Below are 25,794 nucleotides of genomic sequence, written 5' to 3'. Positions count from 1 at the left end.
GTTAATCTATCCCTTACATCTATTTACCAGCGGAGAAGCTGATATGGAGAAAATACAGTATGAGCATTAAATATATTATTATAGACATTTTATCCATGTATAAACTCTGTAGTAGACCTCTCCCTGTTACTCCTTTGATTGTGCAGAATTGTTCCTCCTCCCTCCCATCCAAAATAAGCTGTCCCTAACTAGCCTCTGATGTGGCTTGTGCTTGTCTTCCTATAGCCTCTTTGGGGCTCCACTGGAAAAGGTTTGTGTAAACTAAAGTGTACTGTTACTAATCAAAGATTTGATCAGACTGATTGTGTTTTATCGTGTTCCTCTGGGTCATAACATGCCTCAAATACCTGAGTAATTGTGCTGCTTTGACGTCTACGAAAACTCATCATAATAATGTCGTAATGGCTTAAGGATGTGTAGGGATTAATTGATTGGGGAGCTACATTCTCTCATCACTCCAGGAAGCTTTTATTGAACTCTGTGGCATCTGCTGTTCCTCTTAATGTGGTCCTCCAGTGTACAGTATTTGTTGCGACCTGTGGCCACTTGGTCAGTTCTAGGTGAACTGTGTAACAAACTGGTTGGCCAAACTAGGAGCTGGATTGTTACTGTTGTGGCACTGTTTTATCCAATGGTTCTGTATAATAGCTGATCATTCCATTTCCCCTCTCACTGCTTTACAAGGCCTTTTGTGTGTCGTCATCACTTTGTACAGGATGTTGAAATATTCTGTTCTTTCTTTGAGGATACAGTCAGTGTCTGCTGTCTACTCCAGAAAAACAATGTTGTTTTATTTGTGTTTCTCAGTGTCAGGTATATCTTGATCACAGTCCAGTTACTGGGCCTCTCCTCAAACCTATAAGCTGCTACAATCTCAGTTATAAAAACCCGGAAAACTGCAACGGGCCTGACAAGGCCCAAAATCCCATACCTCACTTGACTACAGCTTACTTTAAACTTTCCCATATTGCATTCTTCAACTGGTTTCAAATGTACAATGTAAACTCTGGCATGTGTGCGAGAAATGTTTGTATTACATAGTCTGTGTATTTTTTGTCTTTTTTAATCTGACTGTTATTTGGTATTTTAAAAACGACTGCCTAGCCTAGCTACTAGTGAAGGTGTGCTCACACACACACCCCTCTGCTCCTCTTTGTTTTTAAAGTGAGCGTACAGAGACAGGTCACATGATGTGTAAAGTCATGGAGATCTGTCAGCTTTGCAAATTGTGTTCGCTGACTGTGGTAGATTAGCCGGTGTGTTTTATCTTTTTAATAAATCCTACTTCTGGTGCACTGAAATGTTCGCTTGATTCAGATTGTCGTGTGTGTGTGTTTAGTGACAAAGACTGTGGGTGTTCTCTCCAGGTTATTCCGTTGTAGGCCTCGGTGCGGCTTTGGCACCGGGTGCTTTTCCATGTATGCGTTCCTAATGCCACCCTATTCCCTTTATAGTGCACTACTTTTGACCACAGTCTTCGCCAAAAGTAGTGCACTATATAGTTAATAGGGTGCCATTTGGGATGTATCATGTTAATGTGGAACTCCGGTAATTAAATATCCATTCACAGCTGCAACTATTTTGACTATGTACAATGCCCTTATGTACCAACATCATCCATGTTATGTAATTCATTCAAGTTAATGAGAAGGGATCATTCTTTTTAATGTACACTGTCTTTAAATGTACAATGTCTATATTTTTATTGCAACAACTTGTATCCAGAAAGGATCAATAAATACACACATTTATTAACTCCTCTTTCCATTTTATTTTTGCTTTACATCCAGACCATCTATAAAAAGTCCATATTCTCACTAACATACATACAAGTTTACTTCATGGACAGTGAAATCAGCGCTTCAATTGAAAAGCAACAAAAATAATCACAGTCTTGAACAATAGTGTGCAAACCCTTGATAACAGTGATATCAAAATTACATTTAAAGTTTGTATTTTCATCAGTAGTCTATCCTGTATTTTCTTTTCAGAACAAACTCTGCATTTCAATCAAATGCATTATTATATGTTTAATGTGCATGGGAATCATAAATAGTGGAGCGTAACACGTAGCAGTTAGCATTCAGGGAAAAGGTCCATTATTCAAGTCAAAATTCTAAATTTCACATTCAAATATATTGAAATACATGATATATATTTCCCTGTTTACATTCTTAGAGTGGATTCCTACATACATATACATGCGCTGATAAGATTATTGATTTCAATGGGAGCCTTCATCTTGCATCCTGAATATATGACATTCACAAATGCAAGGAGGAAAGGTGGGTAACTTAGACTAGAGCACATTATTCAAGGATGAATCACTGTTCACTCATTCTTTTAAAGACATGAGATTTCCTGAGTACTGCATACAGTCAGGCCTATGACATTCTTCTAAATGGATTCTTCTGCTAGAAGAACAATCATCCTGTTGCCCTGTCTTCCCAACAGGACATGTTTAGGGCAGTAGTCACAGCTAAATAGTGGAGAGGAGTGGGTGGGGTAGGGTAGGGGAGGCTGATTGACTAGCTACATTCATTGGCCATCATGTGACATCCCCGATACAGCCAGAGGGTTCTCTCTCTGCACATCCTCTTTCTGAATGTAATGTTTGAAACTCAACTTAAGTGAAACAAAATAGAGAAAGAACAGGAATTAATCTTGCTTTCTCTTTTGACCACCGTTTCATCATCACATATCTGGATGATGACGAGGAGGAGGAATTAGTTTGGTTGCTTTGATAATGGTATTCATTACCACAGTGCAACAAACAGGAAAAATAAAGTAACTTAAGGACTCAAATTGATTCACTGCACATCTGTGTAACTTATGACATTGAATAGTGAGGGACATAGTAACCTAATTTTACACCACTAAAACTAGTAGTACAATGGGAAGCATCCCACCCAAGGTCAAGGCTTTGCTAATCTCACTGGTATAGTACTACTTAAAACAGCAACAATAGACATTAAGGCAAATGTTTCAGTAACACCCACATCATCATACACACAAACACAGTTTTTAAAAACAAATAAATAATCTCAAATAAATAATGTCCACCAGTAGTTAGCCAACGTGTCGTGGTTTAGTGTATGGCGCAGCTTTCGGGAACACGGGCAGGGCATCAGAGGTTCACATAATACCCAACCACCCCTTAGCTTAGAGGTTGACGCTGTACAAAGTAAATGCTCCAACAGAGATGTTGATGACTGATGGATGGATGATGATGATGGTAATGACAAAGATGATGATGCGAAGGCATGACAGGCTGTTCTCAAGTATCATGCTTTCTTAAAACCCCTTTGCGTTGAATGATTGAGAAATCTGGCATCTCAAGGGTTAACTCCACTGATCTGTAGAATGGCACAGATCGATGTCCTGCTCCAACACACTCATGCATGGGCATCTTTCATCAACAGGGGACGTTGCTGCTGGTAGGACCGTGCCCAACCCTTCACCACCTGAAGACATACTAGATTTGAGATAAACTCAGACAGTCGGATCTTCCTCATTACTGTTGTATATGGCATGCATTTGAAGTCAACACTTTGTGCAAATATCTTAAGTGACCCACAAAGTGCCTAACGCTTAATTGACTTACACCCATGTCGGAAACGACAGCTCAAGCGCCAACAGATCCAACTCTGAGAGTTTTCCCCCACGTGGACGACACGCAATTTATACCGCGCGCAAATGTAAAGCGATAGCACGTCAGGTGACAATTCTCTGGGAGAATCAGATAGAAAGGCATCCAACGTGCGGTCAGACTGCTCCGAACTCTAATTCACATATAAGCGAGGGTACTTAGTTGTACCGGATCTCCGCAAAATAAACCTACCTTTATATTTGACCAAGTTCTCAAATAAATGTCTACATTCGTTAATATCGTCATTCATAAAATCTTCCTAAAAGGGAGCAAAGATTATCCTACAGCTCCACTTTCTTGCCTGATCTTTATTTTTTTACAAAGATGAGCCACAAGCTGCTCCATTTGATACTACTACATCAAAGATACTGGCAACTAACCCAAGATATCTCATTACCGTCATTTCCAATAGGAGCAAATGAAGCATAGTGGGCAGACCTCCCGAGTGGCGCAGTGGTCTAAGGCTGTGCTGTGCCACTAGAGATCCTGGTTCATATCCAGGCTCTGTCATAGCCGGCCGCGACCGGGAGACCCATGTGGCGGCGCACAATTGGCCCAGCGTCATCCAGGGTAGGGGAGGGAATGGCCGGCAGGGATGTAGCTCAGTTGGTAGAGCATGGCGTTTGCAACGCCACGGGGGGCCAGTATGAATTTGTATTTATTTAAATAATGTATGCACTAACTGTAAGTCGCTCTGGATAAGAGCGCCTGCTAAATGACTATAATGTAAATGTAGAACAAGCAAGGAGGTGGGTGGACAGAGTCAAGCACGGGCTAGCGAGATCCTATTGGCGCGTTTTAGCATGTAGTGAATGCCTTCTCTGTGAAGTGTGAATGTGCAATATCTCAATTTGCCTTTGCACTCCTTCTAAACAATGCAAGTTCTTGAAACATTGGCAAAGGGTCAAGTCTACAAAACTGTTTATAAAATATTGTAATTTTGGGAACAGAAAACTGTATTGATATCGAATGTTTCATCGATGAGAACATTTGCACTATGTCGGCCAAATTCTATCTAGCTCCATCTTCTCACACCTCCCGCCACTGGACTTCCTCTCATCACCATATGTGGTGGTGAGTAGAAGTTCTAAATGGATACTTCAGATGTATACATCCTGTGAGACATCCGTCTCCTTCTTTCATCTGTGACGACGTTACATAAAAAGACCTATTTTTTGCGTGGCCAATGTCGCCATCTAGTGTTTGTAAAAGTTGTAGGTTTTATTAGTCGTATGTATGGGATAAAAGTGCCACATAGGGAGGGATCTTACTGCAGCTTATCAATTGATTCATAGACAAAGACGAGGGTGAAATCATACCTTAGTATCTTCCTCTTTCCACAGCATTTCCTGTTCAACTTCATGTAATTCTTCTGAGGGGTCATAGGTATAGACTGGAAGCAACTGGTGCCGGAGCCTGTCAATTCTGAAACACACAATAGGAAAGGAGTATACCGTGACATGGTGACCAATGTAAAAATACACTTTTTGGACATTATTGCAGGATTTCTGTGTATTGTTCAAAAGGAGTTGGCCAATTTAAGAAGTAACCATACACCTGCTGAGAGCAATAAGGAAGAGAATAAAAGCAATTAATAAAAGCAAGTTACCTTCTCTTCCTGCGCACATACATCACCTGCAATAAAAAAAAGGTGGTTCAAAAAAGTAATAATCTAAAGCCGTAGCTCGTCAAAGTAGAAATTCTTAACTGTATCACTGTAGGCCAACATGTGATGTCCCTGTTAGCCACTCACCACAGCTGCAGCTATCCCGATGAAGGTAATGAGGAAGAATGGTACCAACACGGAGCTGACTGCGACATCCCTGTCTATGATGGCAGGGGGCTGAGTAGTGCTGTTCATTGCATATGTTTGGGTGGCGGGTGGGACAGGGGATGCTAGGCTGTCAAGCAGCAAATCCCCAATCGGAGGGAGAAGTTGGGCGGCAGCAGTCCTCTCCTCAACAAGTTTCCTCCCAGTTGTTTTTGCCTCATCCTTGTTGTTCATGTGACTTCCACATGGTCTCTCCTCCTTCACTAATCAGTGTGAAATATGCCTAAGGGAGGCAAAAGACCAAAAATGCACATGCTGGTTAGGCATTTACAGTGAGGGAAAAAAGTATTTGATCCCCTGCTGATTTTGTACATTTGCCCACTGACAAAGAAATGATCAGTCTATAATTTTAATGGTAGGTTTATTTGAACAGTGAGAGACAGAATAATAACAAAAAAATCCAGAAAAACGCATGTCACAAATGTTATAAATTGATTTGCATTTTAAATGAGGGAAATAAGTATTTGACCCCTCTGCAAAACATGTCTTAGTACTTGGTGGCAAAACCCTTGTTGGCAATCACAGAGGTCAGACGTTTCTTGTAGTTGACCACCAGGTTTGCACACATCTCAGGAGAGATTTTGTCCCACTCCTCTTTGCAGATCTTCTCCAAGTCATTAAGGTTTCGAGAATGACATTTGGCAACTCAAACCTTCAGCTCCCCCCACAGATTTTCTATGGGATTAAGGTCTGGAGATTGGCTAGGCCACTCCAGGACCTTAATGTACTTCTTCTTGAGCCACTCCTTTGTTGCCTTGGCCGTGTGTTTTGGGTCATTGTCATGCTGGAATACCCATCCACGACCCATTTTCAATGCCCTGGCTGAGGGAAGGAGGTTCTCACCCAAGATTTGACGGTACATGGCCCCGTCCATCGTCCCTTTGATGCGGTGAAGTTGTCCTGTCCCCTTAGCAGAAAAACACCCCGAAAGCATAATGTTTCCACATCCATGTTTGACGATGGGGATGGTGTTCTTGGGGTCATAGGCAGCATTCCTCCTCTTCCAAACACGGCGAGTTGAGTTGATGCCAAAGAGCTCCATTTTGGTCTCATCTGACCACAACACTTTCACCCAGTTCTCCTCTGAAACATTCAGATGTTCATTGGCAAACTTCAGACGGGCATGTATATGTGCTTTCTTGAGCAGGGGGACCTTGCAGGCGCTGCAGGATTTCAGTCCTTCACGGCGTAGTGTGTTACCAATTGTTTTCTTGGTGACTATGGTCCCAGCTGCCTTGAGATCATTGACAAGATCCTCCCGTGTAGTTCTGAGCTGATTCCTCACCGTTCTCATGATCATTGCAACTCCACGAGGTGAGATCTTGCATGGAGCCCCAGGCCGAGGGAGATTGACAGTTCTTTTGTGTTTCTTCCATTTGCGAATAATCGCACCAACTGTTGTCACCTTCTCACCAAGCTGCTTGGCGATGCTCTTGTAGCCCATTCCAGCCTTGTGTAGGTCTACAATCTTGTCCCTGACATCCTTGGAGAGCTCTTTGGTCTTGGCCATGGTGGAGAGTTTGGAATCTGATTGATTGATTGCTTCTGTGGACAGGTGTCTTTTATACAGGTAACAAGCTGATATTGGAGCACTCCCTTTAAGAGTGTGCTCCTAATCTCAGCTCGTTACCTGTATAAAAGACACCTGGGAGCCAGAAATCTTTCTGATTGAGAGGGGGTCAAATACTTATTTCCCTCATTAAAATGCAAATCAATTTATAACATTTTTGACATGCGTTTTTCTGGATTGTTTTGCTGTTATTCTGTCTCTCACTGTTCAAATAAACCTACCATAAAAAGTATAGACAAAATAGACGACCTACGATCACGGATATCCTACCAATGGGACATAAAAAACTGTAATATCTTATGTTTCACCGAGTCGTGGCTGAACGACGACATGGATAACATACAGCTGGCGGGATAAACGCTATATCGGCAGGATAGAACGGCTGACATCGGTAAGACAAGGGGTGGCAGTCTGTGTATATTTGTAAACAATAGCTGGTGTACGAAATCAAGTCTCGAGGTTTTGCTCACCTGAGGTAGAGTATCTCAAGACAAGCTGTAGACCACACTATTTACCAAAAGAGTTTTAATCTATATTTTTCATGGCTGTCTATTTACCACCATAAACTGATTCTGGCACTAAGACTGCACTCAATGAGCTGCATAAGGCCATAAGCAAACAGGAAAACGCTCATCCAGAGGCAGCGCTCCTAGTGGCCGGGGACTTTAATGCAGGGAAACTTAAATCCATTCTACCTAATTTCTACTCGCATATGAAATGTGCATCCAGAGGAAAAAAACTCTAGACCACCTTTACTCCACACACAGAGACGCGTACAAAGCTCTCCCTCGCCCACCATTTGACAAATCTGACCATAATTCTATCCTCCTGATTCCTACTTATAAGCAAAAAATTAAAGCAGGAAGCACCAGTGACTCGGTTAATAAGGAAGTGGTCAGATGACGCAGATGCTAAACTACAGGACTGTTTTGCTAGCACAGACTGGAATATGTTCCGAGATTCTTCCGATGGCATTGAGGAGTACACCACATCAGTCACTGGCTTCATCAATAAGTGCATCGATGACATCTTCCCCACAGTGACCGTACGTACATACCCCAACCAGAAGCCATGGATTACAGGCAACATTCGCCCTGAGCTAAAGGGTAGAGCTGCCGCTTTCAAGGAGAGGGACTCTAACCCGGACGCTTATAAGAAAGCCCGCTATGCCCTCTATCGAACCATCTAACAGGCAAAGAGGCAATACAGGACTAAGATTGAATTGTACAACACCGGCTCCGAAGCTCGTCGGATGTGGCAGGGCTTGAAAACTATTACAGACTACAAAGGGAAGCACAGCCGCGAGCTGCCCAGTGACACGAGCCTACCAGACAACCTAAATCACTTCTATGCTCGCTTCGAGGCAAGCAACACTGAAGCATGTATGAGAGCATCAGCTGTTCCAGATTACTATGTGATCACGCTCTCCGTAGCCGATGTGAGTACAACTTTTAAGCAGGTCAACATTCACAAGGCCGCAGGGCCAAACGAATTACCAGGACTTGTACTCCGAGCATCCGCTGACCAACTGGCAAGTGTCTTCACTGACATTTTCAACATGTCCCTGACTGAGTCTGTAATACCAACATGTTTCAAGCAGACCACCATAGTCCCTGTGCCCAAGAACACGAAGATAACCTGCCTAAATGACTACCGACCCGTAGCACTCACGTCTGTAGCCATGAAGTGCTTTCAAAGGCTGGTCATGGCTCACATCAACACCATTATCCCAGAAACACAAGACCCACTCCAATTTGCATACCGCCCCAAAAGAACCACAGATGATGCAATCTCTATTGCACTCCACACTGCCCTTTCCCACCTGGACAAGAGGAACACCAACCCCACAAAGCTCATCACTAAGCTAAGGACCCTGGGACTAAACACCTCCCTCTGCAACTGGATCCTGGACTTTCTGATGGGCCGCCCCCAGGTGGTAAGGGTAGGTAACAACACATCTGCCACGCTGATCCTCAACACGGGGGCCCTTCAGGGGTGTGGCGCAGTCCCCTCCTGTACTGTGGTCCTCTGTAGCTCAGCTGGTAGAGCACGGCGCTTGTAACGCCAAGGTAGTGGGTTCGATCCCCGGGACCACCCATACACAAAAATGTATGCACGCATGACTGTAAGTCGCTTTGGATAAAAGCGTCTGCTAAATGGCATATTATTATTATTATTATTACTCCCTGTTCACCCATGACTGCATGGCCAGGCACGACTCCAACACCATCATTAAGTTTTCTGACGACACAACAGTGTTAGGCCTGATCACCAACAACGATGAGACAGCCTATAGGGAGGTCAGAGACCTGGCCGTGTGGTGCCAGGATAACAACCTCTCTCTCAACGTGATCAAGACACAGGAGATGATTGTGGACTACAGGGGAAAAAAAGAGGACTGAGCATGCCCCCATTCTCATCGACGGGGCTGCAGTTAAAACAGTTTGAGAGCTTCAAGTTCCTTGGTGTCTACATCACCAACAAACTATCATGGTCCAAACACACCAAGACAGTCGTGAAGAGGGCACGACAAAGCCTACCCCCTCAGGAGTGAAAAGATTTGGCATGGGTCCTCAGATCCTCAAAAAGTTATACAGCTGCACCATCGAGAGCATCCTGACTGGTTGCATCACCACCTGGTATGGCCTCCGACCGCAAGGCACTACAGAGGGTAGTGCATACGGCCCAGTACATCACTGTGGCCAAGCTTCCTGCCATCCAGGACCTCTATACCAGGCGGTGTTAGAGGAAGGCCCTAAAATGTGTCTAAGACTCCAGCCACCCTAGTCATAGACTGTTCTCTCTGCTACCGCACGGCAAGCGGTACCGGAGCGCCAAGTCTAGGTCCAAAAGGCTTCTTAACATCTTCTACCCCCAAGCCATAAGACTCCTAAACAGCTAATCATGGCTACCCAGACTATTTGCATTGTCCCCCTCACCCCACCCCCTCTTTTACGCTGCTGCTACTCTCTGTTTATTATCTGTGGATAGTCACTTTAACTCTACCCACATGTACATATTACCTCAATTACCTCGACTAACCTGTGCCCCCGCACATTGACTCTGTACCGGTACCCCTTGTGTATAGCCTACCTACTGTTATTATATTTTACTGCTGCTCTTTAATTATTTTTATTTATCTATTTTTTACTTAACACTTATATATAAAAACGGCATTGTTGGTTAAGGGCTTGTAAGTAAGCATTTCACTGACGCATGTGGCAAATACAATTTGATTTGATTCGAACATACAGGGCTGCCCGCTGGCCCGGGGATGTTTTGGAAACCCTCCGGGCCAGTCAATCATCCACGTCAGTGGCCCGCTTGGGCAAGTGAAAAAAATATTGTAATAATGCTCTTTTTCAATCTAGGCTACTGTATATAATTGATGAAAAAACAGACGAATTCCTGAAGCTGTTAGTTTGTTATGTAGATTATAAATCACACGCGCCCACACACAACCTAGTTTGAGCTGAATAATCTTACGGGTAGCAAGAGCGCGCAGCTCTCAAATGGTTGTCACATGGAGCAGCTCAAATCAAATCAAAGTTTATTGGTCAGGTAATAATAATAATATAATATGCCATTTAGCAGACGCTTTTATCCAAAGCGACTTACAGTCATGCGTGCATACATTTTTTTTTTTTGTGTATGGGTGGTCCCGGGGATCGAACCCACTACCTTGGCGTTACAAGCGCCGTGCTCTACCAGCTGAGCTACAGAGGTACACAGATGTTATAGCAGGTGCAGCAAAATGCTTGTGTTTCTCGCCCCAACAGTGCAGTAATATCTAGAAATAAAAAGAAACAAACAATACACACATAATCCAGAAAATTAAGAAATATCAGAACGAGCAATGTCAGAGAGCGGAATATAAATATATATACATCTAATGTATATATATGAATAGAAAAGGTGTGTACAGCAGTAGTTATATAGAATACAGTATATACATATAAAGTTGCTAAAACACTATGCAAACATTTTTCAAGTGACCAGTGTTCAATGACTATGTAAATAGGGCAGTAGTCTCTAAGGTGCAGGGTAGAGTATCAGGTGGTAGCCGGCTAGAATAGTGACTAAGGCTAGTGGTGACCATTCCACAGTCTGATGGCCTGGAGGTAAAAGCTGTTTTTCAGTCTCTCAGCTCCGCCTTCTTGATGGTAGCGGGGTGAACAGGCCGTAGCTCTGGTGGCTGAGGTCCTTGATGATCTTCTTGGCCTTCCTGTGACACCGGGTGCTGTAAATGTCATGGAGGGCAGGCAGTGTGCCCCCGGTGATGTGTTGGGCACTGGAGAACCCTGCGTTTGCGGACGGTGCAGTTAACGCCCAAGGCGGTGATACAGCCCTACAGGATGCTCTCAATGGTGCATCTGTAGAAGTTCATGAGGGTCTTAGGGGCCAAGCCGACAGACTGAAGAACGAGAGTGGTGTATGGTAGGTAGGAAAGATGTTTCAACTTATATTTACCAGGAAATGCTTAGGCAACAATGCGTATGCAAACTAGGTATTCAAAAAGTTTGGTCCAAAGTCTTGGTTGAATCTTTGCAATGCTCAATTCAGTCATCCTGCCCTGTTTGAATGAACATTTCTAAAGGCTTTCCCAAAAAACCTTCCCAATTAAATGTTGACTGCAAAGTAGGCATACCTGGCAGAACGATATCATGATGATTTGTATCAATCGCGGGACATTCGTTTTACAACTTCTGCCATCACATGTAGCCTACACTGTACAGTACAAAAACACAGCTAGCCAAACAACTGTCTCTTGCTAGGTGCTGAATTAAAGGGCAACTACATCCGCAAAGAAACTTTTTTATATATTTATTGTTCCCAGACCTCAAAAATGGTTTCCTGATGTGGTTAAAGCATTGTTGTGGACTTATAAAAACAAATGTCTTGTTTTTTCTATTAAAAAAGTGTGATTTTGATAGTGAAAACCTGAAAAAACAAGGAAAACACAGCAACCTGGAAAAACAAACCCAGGAAAACAGAATTGAGCAAAATATAAAACAGATTTTATAGGGCCCTACAACTATAGACTGCTGACTAAATCGCAAACAATAACACCCTTTTTGATATTGCACAAATGTTTTATTTTGCTAAAATTCTAATAGTTGCTTAATATCAGTTTGTGTGGCAAAACAAGCAAGTATAGTATAAAGAATCATTGTACCATCTAAACCACTGTGAAATATATTTTCCATAACCAATATTATATTTTCAGCTGTTTGAAGCTGGTGTACAAAATCGAAAGTAAAAGACGCAAAAATGAAACTTAAGAATGGGAAGCATAGAAATAGCGCACATTGAACAGATATACCGCTTCTTAGACTAGCTTTCGATGAGAATGACAGATCGATATCTCACATTTCTATGTAAAGTGGGTTGGTCGCCTAAAAAGACATATTGCAGCTTTAAAAGGAGTGCCGACTGAAAGCTACTGGCCTGAATGAAAATAATACTGGCCCAGGAAAGCGGATGATGCGCGCATAATTTCTATTTTATCTTTAATCTGAGGGCATCTTTAACATGCTCACATGCCCCCATCACTTCCATTGATTGTTAGCTTGTGGTGGCTAATGTTAGCTGAAGTTTGTAGTTGCTGTTTAAAGAAAACTGAACCATGGATTGATTACAGTTTCTCTTGGCCCACAGGGTGAGGAACCATCTAACTTCAAGTTGTAAAATAGTGAACTACTCCTTTATAGGCTATGACCGCAGATTAAAGATAAAATAGAAATTATGCGCGAATCATCCGCTTTTCCGAGCCAGTATTATTTTCATTCGGGACAGTATACTTTTCATTTGGGCCAGTAGCTTTCAGTTGGCATTTATCTATAGATAGATGACCGAGTGGTGCAGCGGTCTAAGGCACTGCATTGCAGTGCTAGAGGCGTCACTACAGACCCAGGTTCGATCCCAGGCTGTATCACAACTTTTCTGTGAGATTTATATGGCCAATAATAGAAGTCACATAGTTCCCTTCAGTGGAGGTGTCATAATACCCATAAAACCTAGCGGTCAAACAGGGAAATGGTTCCAATCGTTTTTCCACCATTCATTTTTCCCATAGGGAATTAGAAACACTTTTTAAAAAGGGGTGTGTTTCGTGTAGGCTTACCCTGGCGTGACGCTTTGATAACCATGTAAATCTCTCTTGGACAAGGTGACTTTTATCAATATATTCAGCTCTATTTACTCTTAGATTTGAAAATGTTAATTAGCATCAAAGTAGACATCATGCAAGTCTACAAATCCCTGCAAGCTCCTGCACGTCATCTCTAGCTGACACCTTTGCTAACAGGTAGTGTCAATTTCAAACTTGCACAAGACAGTTTACAGAATTGCCCATTTAAAAAGGAATTTAGCCAATTTATTCATTACTAAATTTAGCTAACATTAGATAGTTAATCCAGAGATTCTTACCTTTGCCTCGATTCAGCAGTCTCGTCCAGATCATCATGGCATTTGTAGTTCTTTATGATAGCCACATTAGAAGCTAATTAGCCTTTCATTTTGGGGGGTAAATACAGGTGAAAATATTGATAAGTCTCCTTGACCTAGAGAGACTTACACGGTTATTGAAACATCATGCCAGGGTAAGCCTACACGAAACACAGCCCTTATTTTAACTACTTTTAAAATCCCCTATGGGAAAATGAATGGTGGAAATAAAGATTGGAACCGTTTCCTTGTTTGACCGCTAGGTTTTATGGGTATTATGACTCATACTGTGGTACTCGATTTGGATATTCCCTACAATTCTATAGTCAAGTGAGCCACACAATATCCATATGGATGGACTTGGGTAAAATGCCGCTCAGGTTGGGCTCTGATTTAACGAACTAACACTCAAACAAATAATTTAAATATTCAGATAAGAAGAATTGAGCGAATCTGCGCAGCGCGACACACGTGAACAAGCAAAAAAGCTGCTGCTGCTGGCCACCACCACGAGTCACGACACTGGGTTGTATGATGGCTTTCTACCTACTAGCCACTACTACTAATCCGATGATAGCTAGCCTATTCTCTATATTTCTTGGTTCGTTAAAGTTGTTATGCAAACAATGTCATGCATCGTGCGTTTAGCTTGCTGAATCGAGCAGCTCTAGCTACCTGGGTGTCGCAGCACAGCTTTTGGCTGGCGCAGCTCAAGTTATTTTGATCTTTGGCTTAATAATTGCAAGTGTCTTAGAAGAGTATCACTGCGGATAACCACATTGCTAGCTCTAAATTATGTGTCCAATTTACCTTGATTAGAAAAGTAGTTGAAATGAACACTCACCGAATGTTGTTGCTCCTCTGTCACTGTGCAGCTAACCAGGAAGAAAACAAAATAGCACTTTGATTGACAAACCAACCCACGAATGCAAGCAATGAGCAACGGAGGGAAGCAGCCAATGAAACGTCTCTGGAACAGACGGAGGATGAGTGATAGCTATGCACCTGATGTGTCGGTAGGTGTCGCAAAACTCATACTGTACAGCATTTAAGTACTGTCATAGCCACATAAAGTATACTATTTTGTATACTAGTATGTATTGTTTAGTTTTCATTTTTGGGGGATAGTTGTATGGTGGGTTAAGATTTAGTTGTAAGGGTGGAATTGAACATCTATCGACTATGGCCCAGAGTTTTTTTTTCTGGCTAGGATCAATAGGATCAAGAAAAACTCCAGAGCCCAATCAAATGCAACAATATTGATTTATTTTCACTGGGCATATTGCGGTGGAAATGCCTTTGTGTGCCTTGTTTAGCATTTGGTGGCAGAGTTGGAGTTGTTTACGTATGCATGTATGAGGGCCTGGGCTAGGAATGTATGGGGGAAGGGGGCTGGAAGAGGTGGTGGGAGCAGTGAGAGAGTGGAATTTCACAGCTTTTTCCTCCTTCCAGGAAAAAAGACTGCCGGAATTGCAGTTCAATTTTTTCAGAGAGCAGCTGCATTTGCGCATCCCTCTCCCACCCTCCCTCCGGCTCTGCACCACCAGTCCCCTCCCCTCACTAGGCCCTAGAAAACAGAGAACAAGCTCATGAAAACAGATGTCTCTCTGTCTGTTTCATAGGCAGCCAGTTCAGAGAAAATGAGGAAATGATATTGCAAATGGGGAAAGAGGGATGGAGATACATGACAGTTGGGTCATGTGATGCCTGTTTGGTAATTAATACCAATAACTACAGGCAGACACAATGAGAGAATACACATGGCGGATAATGGACAATGCTTTGTCAAAATTGGGGGAAAACAAACATGTATAGTGTGAGCCATAGAGTAGGTAGACCATGGTGGCTTATGGTGAACGTTAGGAAAAAGATGTGTTCTTGGTTGGGGATGGAGAAAGCTACAGGACTGTTTCGCTAGGACAGACTGGAATATGTTCTGGGATTCACCCGATAATATTGAGGAGTTTACCACATCAGTCACAAGCTTCATTAATAAGTGCATCGACGACGTTGTCCCCACAGTGACCGTACGTATATACAGTGCATTCGGAAAGTATTCAGACCCCTTGACTTTTTCCACATTTTGTTACGTTACAGCCTTATTCTAAAATTGATTAAATAAATAAAAATCCTCATCAATCTACACACAATACCCCATAATGACGAATCAAAAACCTGTTTTTAGATTTTTTTACAACTGTATTAAAAATAAAAACTGAAATATTTTATTTATATAAGTATTCAGACCCTTTGCCATGAGACTTGAAATTGATCTCAGGTGCATCCTGTTTCCATTGATCATCCTTGAGATGTTTCTACAACTTGATTCGAGTCCACCTGTGGTAAATTCAATTGACTGGACATGATTTGGAAAGGCACACACCTGTCTATATAAGGTTCCACAGCTGACAGTGCATGTCAGAGCAAAAACCAAGCCATGAGGTGGAAGGAATTGTCCATAGAGCTCCGAGATAGGATTGCGTCGAGGCACAGATCTGGGGAAGGGTACCAAATAATGTCTGCAGCATTGAAGGTCCTCAAGAACACAGTGGCCCCATCATTCTTAAATGGAAGAAGTTTGGAACCACCAAGACTCTTCCTAGAGCTGCTGCCTGGCCAAACTGAGCAATCGGGGGAGAAGGGCCTTGGTCAGGGAGTTAACCAAAAACCCGATGGTCATTCTGACAGAGCTCCAGTGTTCCTCTGTGGAGATGGGAGAACCTTCCAGAAGGACAACCATCTCTGCAGCACTCCACCAATCAGGCCTTTATGGTAGAGTGGCCAGACTAGTCAGGATCGAGGGAAAAATGAACGGAACAAAGTACAGAGAGATCCTTTATGAAAACCTGCTACAGAGCGCTCAGGACGACCCTAAGCACACAGCCAAGACAACGCAGGAGTGGCGTCGGCACAAGTCTCTGAATGTCCTTGAGTGGCCCAGCCAGAGCCCGAACTTGAACCTGATCGAACATCTCTGGAGAGACCTGAAAATAGCTGTGCAGCGATGCTCCCCATCCAACCTGACAGAGCTTACATTTACATTACATTTTAGTCATTTAGCAGACGCTCTTATCCAGAGCGACTTACAGTTAGTGAATACATGTTTTTTGTTGTTTTTTTTACTGGCCCCCAGTGGGAATCGAACCCACAACCCTGGCGTTGCAAACGCCATGCTCTATCAACTGAGCTACATCCCTGCCGGCCATTCCCTCCCCTACCCTGGACAACGCTGGGCCAATTGTGCGCCGCCCGCGGCCGGCTGCGACAGAGCCTGGATTCGAACCAGGATCTCTAGGGGCACAGTTAGCACTGCGATGCAGTGCCTTAGACCACTGTGCCACTCAGGATTGAGAGGATCTGCAGAGAAGAATGGGAGAAACTCCCCAAATACAGGTGTGCCAAGCTTGTAGCGTCATACCCAAGAAGACTCAAGGCTGTAATTGCTGCCAAAGGTGCTTCAACAAAGTAAAGGGTCTGAATACTTATGTAAATGTAATATTTCAGTTTCTTAAAAAAAAAATACATTTGCTAAAATAAAAAATAAAACTGTTTTTGCTTTGTCATTATGGGGTATTGTGTGCAGATTGATGAGGATATGTGTTTTTTTTTAATCCATTTTAGAATAAGGCTGTATCGTAACAAAATTTGGAAAAAGTCAAGGGGTCTGAATACTTTACGATTGCACTGTATCCCAACCAAAAGCCATGGATTACAGGAAACATCTGCATTGAGCTAAAGGCTAGATCTGCCGCTTTCAAGGAGCAGGACACTAATTCCGACGCTTATAAGAAATCCCGCTACGACCTCCGACGAGCAATCAAACAGTCCAAACGTTGATACAGGACTAAGATCGAATCCTACTACGCTGGCTCTGACGCTCGTCAGATGTGGCAGGGCTTGCAAACTACTACAGATTACAAAGGGAAACCCAGCTGTGAGCTGCTCAGTGACGCAAGCCTACCAGACAAGCTAAATGCCTTCTATGCTTGCTTGCTTCGAGGCAAGCAACACTGAACCATGCATGAGAGCACCAGATGTTCCGGACAACTGTGTGATCTCGCTCTCCGTAGCCGATGTCAGTAAACAGGTTAACGTTTACAAAGCCGCAGTGCCAGATGGATTACCAGGACGCGTACTCAGAACATGCGCTGACCAGTGTCTTCACTGACATTTTCAAACTGATCATGGACTACAAGAAACAGATGGCCATGCATGCCCCTATCCACATCGACAGGGCTATAGTGAAGCGGTTCAAGAGCTTCAAGTTCCTCTGTGTCCACATCACCAAGGAATTATCATGGTCCACACACACCAACACCGTCGTGAAGAAGGAACGACAACGCCTCTTACATTTTACATTCACATTTTAGTCATTTAGCAGACGCTCTTATCCAGAGCGACTTACAGTTAGTGAATGCATACATGTTTCATACTGGCCCCCCGTGGGAATCAAACCCACAACCCTGGCGTTGCAAACGCCATGCTCTACCAACTGAGCTATATGGGGCTCTTCCCCCTCAGGAGGCTGAAAAGATTTGACATGGGCCCTCAGATCCTCAAAAAGTTATACAGCTGCACAATTGAAAGCATCTTGACTGGCTGCGTCACCGCTTGGTATGGCAACTGCTTGGCATCCGACCACAAGGTACTACAGACGGTAGTGTGTACGGCCCAGTACATCACTGCGGATGAGCTCCCTGCCATCCAGGACCTCTATACCAGGCGGTGTCAGAGGAAGGCCCTAAAACTTGTCAGACTCCAGCCACCAAATCATAGACTGTTTTCTCTGCTACTGCACGGAAAGCGGTACCGATGCACCGAGTCTGGAACCAACATGACCCTGAACAGCTTCTACCCCCAAGCCATAAGACTGCTAAATAGTGAAATGATTAACCAAATAGTTATGCGGACTATCTGCATTGACCCTTTCTGCACTAACTCTTTTGACTCATCACAGACACTGCTGCTACTGTTTATTATCTATCCTGTTACCTGTCACTTTATCCCTACCTATATGTACATACAGTATCTACCTCATACCCCTGCACATCAACTCGGTACTGGTACCCCGTGTATATAGCCAAGTTATCGTTACTCATTGTGTATTTATTCCTTGTGTTATTTATTTATTTTTCTAAAGGTTTCTATCTGCATTGTTGGGAAGGGCCTGTTAGTCTACACCTGTTTATGAAGCATTTTGAGAGGATGGAGAAAGTAAAAAGCAATCATATTTGGCACTGAGCAAGTTTGTCCTAATGTGAGACCTCCACTCATGTTGGTCCTGGGGAGATGAAATCAATTTTTACTTGTGGGTCTAGGTAAACCTAAATTAATTCAGGGCATGGACATTTACTGTACATCGACTTGTTGCTCTGCTGTTTGTGCGTGATTTGAAACTAGAATAATGTGATTATTTGGGCAGTTCTAAAGACCACTTCTTCACCGGAGTAAGAGGATGAACTCTGAAGAAAATGTTATATTGGTGTTTATTCAATCTATAATAAAAATGTAATGAAATGTATTTTCATGAATCATACTATTTCAATAATTTACAGAACAGTACATTACAGTGAGGGAAAAAAGTATTTGATCCCCTGCTGATTTTGTACGTTTGCCCACTGACAAAGACATGATCAGTCTATAATTTTAATGGTAGGTTTTTTTGAACAGTGAGAGACAGAATAACAACAAAACAATCCAGAAAAACGCATGTGAAAAATGTTATAAATTGATTTGCATTTTAATGAGAGAAATAAGTATTTGACCCCCTCTCAATAAGAAAGATTTCTGGGTCCCAGGTGTCGTTTATACAGGTAACGAGCTGAGATTAGGAGCACTCCCTTTAAGAGTGTGCTCCTAATATCAGCTCGTTACCTGTATAAAAGACACCTGGGAGCCAGAAATCTTTCTTATTGAGAGGGGGTCAAATACTTATTTCCCTCATTAAAATGCAAATCAATTTATAAAATTTTTCACATGCGTTTTTCTGGATTGTTTTGTTGTTATTCTGTCTCTCACTGTTCAAATAAACCTACCATTAAAATTATAGACTGATCATTTCTTTGTCAGTGGGCAAACGTACAAAATCAGCAGGGGATCAAATACTTTTTCCCTCACTGTATGTTCAAGGTCAGGGTCCTCTAAGGAAGTCCCTTACTGGGAAGTAAGAATGTGTAACAATGATAAAAAATAACTGTAATAAAGATGTTTGATGAGACAAAAACAGAAGCCATGAATGAATATGGCAAACTGTTATGAAAATGGCATGAAAAAGTGATTGTTCAAAATGATATTATCCCTCTCTTTCATTGTCTGTCTGTCTCTCTTCAGCTCTCTCTCTCTTCAGCTCTCTTTGAGTGAGAATCAGCTGGGGGTGAGTTGTGGGCGCAGCAGCCTTCGGGAATCTTCATTCCAGGAATGGTGAGTCATTCAATGGGCTCAACAAAAACAGACACACAGACACACTCAGACACACACACACACACCTCTGCATTAGTGAGATATCATATTACTACAGCATAAGCCCCAACCTTCTCTGTGCACACTTGCAGTATCTCTCTGTAATGACGTAAGCTGGGAGTGGGGAGATTGTTTTTGTACAATATTCAATGAATGTCCACGTTGAAATGAAAGGAAACACCAGAGAACCTTCACAAAGAGTCTGTGGGTGAACATGGGGTCAAACAGAAACAGGCTTAATCATTCTGGGAAGGTAAAAGAGGGCTTACAATTGCAGAATCCACCCCCCCCCCCCATGCACACACACTATTGTTTGTAGTTTCTATGGTTTCCTCAAAGAGTACTGCATTTTCCCCTGTCTTTCCTTTCCTTGAAAGAGCGGTGAGCTGAAGCTGAGCAAACCAGGTCAAGGGATTAATCAAAATACTGTTAAAATGCACCTTTGCTATTCTCAATCATTCTCAAGAGGCAGATACGGGGACAGCTATAAAATAGGCAGTTATAAAATATCACATTTCTACGACAAAATGGCTTATCTACAAAAATGAAATTGCTCTGTGGCAAAATAAATAGATGAGGCTTATACTTGATTTTCACATTTAAAAAGCAGAACATTTCATGGAAACACAAATAATGGTCCATTCATTTTGCATATCTTCTAGGTTTATTTGGTTTATTGTAGCCTCCCATGCGAGGCTTATAGTAACTAAAATGTTCTGGAACGTATTCAGTCTAATGATTAAAAACAACAATTCTATATTTAATCATATTCCCTCAAGTCCAAAATGATAAACAAACAGAGACAGTGATTTTTTTTAACCAACACAAGATTTTAATGCTCCCTGTAAAACAACTTAACCAAAGTATAACCACAAAAAAATAGAAAACATGCAACACTCTCTCACATTACATTCTTACATTGTTTCAATTGGCCAATTCCCCCGACCTTGAGACATAGACCAGTGATCATCATAAAAAATAACAACAATATTAATGGAGTTAATTTGGCTACTGTCACAGATGAAAACAGATCAATGTCATATCGAAATGGCTCTGCAAAATGGTCGCAAATAAACCATGATAGAAAGCGCACTCTCATTTATAAATAAGGCAGTGTTGGAGAATATGAGGAAGCTTCACAAGCAGCATTTTGCTGTTTGTTATTGTGTTATTCCTCAGTTCAAGAGATGGTTATTTCAGCATATCAAAGATCTATAAGGAAACCTAATTTAGACCTGATATTGATTTAGCACAATGACAGTCTTCAAAAAAACGAAAAGTTAGTGAGATCAGCTGAAACTACACAGCCTTGATAATAACCAAGTTACACTTCAGGATTCAGAAAAAATGGGAATGGATAGGACACTCAGATCAGCCACCTTTTCAGCAAGGAAATCTGGAAATCTTCATGATTGATATTCATTAAAAATCCTCCACAATAACAGCCATGGTATGAGGGGAATTGGCTGAAATAGTGTATTGTGTTTTTAATTAATGTGGTCCATTTCTAATGCAATAATCTTTCTTCAATACTGTTTATATAACAATAACAAACCTCTTATCTATTCCCCTTTGGCATTTTCTTTTGTATGTTCTTTTTTTCAGCATTCCATTTCAGTACTCTCAATTGTTGATTTAGTTTAACTAACCTAAGATGGTGATATTTCAGGAAATAATAATATACCCCAAGTAGGTACATTTTGCCTCTGATATCTGTAGAGAAATCTGCTAAATTGTAATCTAGGAACCAGCGTGTATACAGCTGACGAGGTGGGGGGAAAAGGAAAGCCCATTTTCAGCACTATATTAGGACATTGATCGAAATTGTCTAATTCAGGAGTATCAAAAAATCTGATTAACATTTCCTACAGCACAAAAGGGTATTCCAGCAAAAAGTCCTGTAGCCGCCTAGGCAAGGGTAAGTCTTGGTGACAGCGAGAATGTTGGTTAATAGTGATGCGGCAAAGGTGCTGGAGACTAGGGGAGACTTTATGGAGGGGCCGGGTGAGCTTGAGCTGCAGAGTTTTCTCTGTAGGGGCCAAAGGGTTACCCCCCCCTGTGTCATTTTGAGCCCTGAGTCCATCCTTTTGACTTGCCAGATGCTTGTAAGTCAGGGCATAGTGCTGCACCAGATCTACAGCACCCTCAAACTGCCGCAGTCGTGGCCGTGCCACAATTACAGAGTCGAAGCCAAACATGCCAGTGGCATGCTCTATGCGGAGGTGTGTGGGGCCAAGGCTGGTCTTCACAGACAGGGTGAGGAGGTAGCCCTGGTAGGAGCTGTCCCGCAAAAGGAAAGTCCCCTCTGGAGCATCAATCAGAACCTGCTTAGCCTGAGCAGCTGTCATGGGGCCCCAGTACCAGCCTGCAAAACACACAGAGGGGAGCATGAGCAAGAGGGAGAGGGACATGCAGATGGTAATATTAGATGCAATACGTTTAGGCTGTCAAACATTCTTTACATAATGTCATCTGAATTTAAATGTTAGGCTACATTCATGTCAGATATACATTCTGGGAAAAAAATATAAACATGACATTTAAATCGGTTGTAGGCCTAATGCAATATGGTTGTTGTCTGAATATTCTAATGAGACAGAAAATGTGTTCAAAGTCCACAGACAGCTGACTGAAATAGTCCATAAATCGAAATGTAGGCCTGCAATAACGAAAATATGCTAACCTGACTCCTGAAGGTGAGACATGGCTCTTTGCAACCGTGAGGCATTCTCTCTTGACTCAATTCGACGTGGTTCCAGCTCGGTGTCCTTTAGCCGGACTGCATTGAGGGATTTGTTGGGGGCACTGGTCGGAATAATCATTGGGCCTGAAGGCGATGGTACACCGGAGGATTTGGGCATCCGATGGTTCTCAATCTGTTGTCGACCCGAGGTCTGGTAGGAGTCACTGTCCACTATTTCAGACACGCAGCTGTGTGTAACCCATCCAAAGTCTTAAAAAGAACGCAAACAGATACACAAATCAACTAAATGTCACACATAAAAATGGATAGGGGCCTAATCAGTTCTATAAAAATGATATAAAGAATTTCCAAAAGCCAGACACTGTGACGCCTAGCCCTATATATTAACCTGTGTTAGCATCACTACATTATTTGAATAATTTGCTGTGTTGAATAGCCTATGCGTTCTAATATTATGGTCGTTGGACAAATCTTACTGGAAAATACAGTATGTCTTAGACTAAAGTTGTATATGCTCACATCTAGGCCTATTTGAAAGTGGGCTATTTCTCACCTTAACGAGCCTGAGTGCGTACTTGGAATCCCCAGAGGTCTAACCCTTGAAATAGCCTATTCAGAAGATCTTCTGCAGCCTAACTCCTAGAACCAAATGACACTAATTAGGAATATTTCACGTTTTTCACAGTTTATTTCAATGTTTCACCATTCTACATGAAAGTGGTCTAGTTTGCGGAACGGTTGTCTTGATACATCCTATAGACAAACACAGTCTTCATCGTCGATAGACAATATAGAACATGCAATGAGATTCAGTAGCCTACTACTTACGAATATGTTGAGTAAAGTGTGATGTGATTGTATAAAAAAAATATTCATTGGCTAAATGCTGCGAACAAAACATGATGCCGAATCTCTCAACTCACGTCTTCTTGGCGCATAAACCACTTTTTGGCATATAAACCGCATGACAATTAGGCTTCTCCTGTCTTGGACAACATACATTAAATAAAGCAGAACATATATATTTGGCTGCTGCAACTGATCATTCATTTTACCTGCACTGGTTAAACAGCTCATGTCCTCAGCAATTCAAACTGAAGTCTTGAGCGACACAGCGCAACGAAAGATCTGGAGTACTTGTTTTGTATCCTGCATGATCTATGATATTTTCAGGAATATATTCAACAAACAATCCACAATATGTCACGAGCTGCCCTCTAAATGCACGACCTGTCAGTCTATCAGTGTGCACTCTGTACCAGTGTAGTGTCTGGGCACTGAGTTTTTTTCTTTTTACAATGTTTCCTTTCCTAGTTTTCCTTGTTAACGGAGCGCTCGTCTTTCCAGGAACATTCCAAGAAAGAGGGGTCACGTGGGCGTGATATGGTCCGTTCCACCAATCCATGTCCCAGACGATGAAGTCACCCACAGCCAAAAAGGGTGCGGAAAGGGGTCTATAATAATTAATAACATGGTAAAAATGCATAGCCTATTTACTTGATGAAAACATGAATGGTAAATGGCCCAGACCCCTTTAATTTCAGTAGGCTATAATTATATAATTATTTCATGGTAATAAAACCACCATTCAGCTAACTGCCAAAAATAATGGAAACACCAACATAAATTGTCTTAATAGGTGGTTGGGCCACCACGTGCCTCCAGAACAGCTTCAATGCGCCTTGGCATAAATTCTACAAGTATCTGGAACTCTATTGAAAGGATGCAACACCATTCTTCCAAGAGAAATGCCATAATTTGGTGTTTTGTTGATGGTGGTGGAAAACATTGTATCAGGCGCTGCTCCAGAATCTCCCATACGTGGTCAATTGGGTTGAGATCTGGTGACGTAAATGGCCATGGCATATGGTTTACATCGTGTTCATGCTCATCCAAACCATTCAGTGACCACTCGGGCCCTGTGGATGGGGGTATTGTCATCCACTCCCATCAGGATAGAAAGATTCACCATACAGAATGTCTGTGTATTTAATAGCGTTTACCTTGCCCTCTAAGGGGTTGTGTGAACCTAAACCATGCCAAGTAAATGCACCCAACCACCATAACCGAGCCGCCAGAACCCTCATTTAGTCAAGTGTTTCCATTATTTTGGCAGTTAGCCTACCTGTACTGTGTGCTTGTATAGACGATAAACAATGCCACTTGGAACTGGTTTATACCTAAATCAAATAAAAGTGTATTAGTCGCGTTCACAGTTTAGCAGATGTTATAGCAGGTGCAGCGAAATGCTTATGTTACTGGCTCCTAACAATGCAGTAAAATGTAAGTCAAGTAGGCCTACACAAATAATAATATTAACAAAAACTAAGATTTATAGCCTACCTAAAACCTTATTTGAGGACGATGTTTGGAAAATGATCCTTACCATTATTCTTTGTTACAACATTCTATGTTACAAAATCCTCTTGTTCTTGCATACTTCCTTTTTTCTATAGCCTTAATCAAACATTCTTATGAAACATCTAAATTAATTGCACATTTTCAGGCCAAATTCAAGCAACGTTGGCTCGATTTCAACGTGGGCCTACAGTACAGTCAAATCTGTGCATAAAATAATATATATACAGTGGGGAGAACAAGTATTTGATAGACTGCCGATTTTGCAGGTTTTCCAACTTACAAAGCATGTAGAGGTCTGTAATTTTATCATAGGTACACTTCAACTGTGAGAGGCGGAATCTAAAACAAAAATCTAGAAAATCACATTTTATGATTTTTAAGTAATTAATTTGCATTTTATTGCATGACATAAGTATTTGATCACCTACCAACCAGTAAGAATTCCGGCTCTCACAGACCTGTTAGTTTTTCTTTTAAGAAGCCCTCCTGTTCTCCACTCATTACCTGTATTAACTGCACCTGTTTGAACTCGTTACCTGTATAAAAGACACCTGTGCACACACTCAATCAAACAGACTCCAACCTCTCCACAATGGCCAAGACCAGAGAGCTGTGTAAGGACATCAGGGATACAATTGTAGACCTGCACAAGGCTGGGATGGTCTACAGGACAATAGGCAAGTAGCTTGGTGAGAAGGCAACAACTGCTGGCGCAATTATTAGAAAATGGAAGAAGTTCAAGATGACGGTCAATCACCCTCGGTCTGGGGCTC

General features: G+C 42.2%; 2 protein-coding genes across 5 annotated transcripts; both read right to left on the bottom strand.

Annotated features, from left to right (window-relative positions):
- Positions 1 to 48: 48 nt before the first annotated feature.
- On the bottom strand, positions 49 to 14,394 carry LOC311150222 (small integral membrane protein 29-like). 4 transcript variants are annotated; one of them, XM_084187589.1, is made up of 5 exons: positions 8,894 to 9,068; positions 5,403 to 5,703; positions 5,259 to 5,284; positions 4,969 to 5,074; positions 49 to 3,464 (listed from the first exon to the last, which is right to left on the bottom strand). In XM_084187589.1, exons 2-5 carry the CDS (start codon positions 5,652 to 5,654, stop codon positions 3,396 to 3,398), a joined length of 453 nt encoding a protein of 150 aa, XP_084043715.1. In that variant the 5' UTR covers positions 5,655 to 5,703; positions 8,894 to 9,068; the 3' UTR covers positions 49 to 3,395. The 4 variants fall into 4 exon arrangements, with proteins under 4 accessions (XP_084043715.1, XP_084043716.1, XP_084043714.1 ...); XM_084187590.1 differs by having other exon boundaries at positions 8,938 to 9,068; XM_084187588.1 differs by having other exon boundaries at positions 50 to 3,464; positions 8,873 to 9,068.
- Positions 14,395 to 21,821: 7,427 nt separating this feature from the next.
- LOC311150219 (suppressor of cytokine signaling 2-like) lies at positions 21,822 to 22,817 on the bottom strand (the record flags this gene model as incomplete). The annotated part of the gene is made up of 2 exons (XM_084187585.1): positions 21,822 to 22,321; positions 22,640 to 22,817. 2 exons carry the CDS (start codon positions 22,815 to 22,817, stop codon positions 21,822 to 21,824), a joined length of 678 nt encoding a protein of 225 aa, XP_084043711.1.
- Positions 22,818 to 25,794: the final 2,977 nt, after the last annotated feature.

This window comes from Coregonus lavaretus (genome assembly GCF_964263955.1).
Source record: "Coregonus lavaretus genome assembly, chromosome: 22".
NCBI lineage: Eukaryota > Metazoa > Chordata > Actinopteri > Salmoniformes > Salmonidae > Coregonus > Coregonus lavaretus.
Note: the sequence above shows the minus strand (reverse complement) of the source record. Positions and strands in the feature narration are given on the sequence as shown.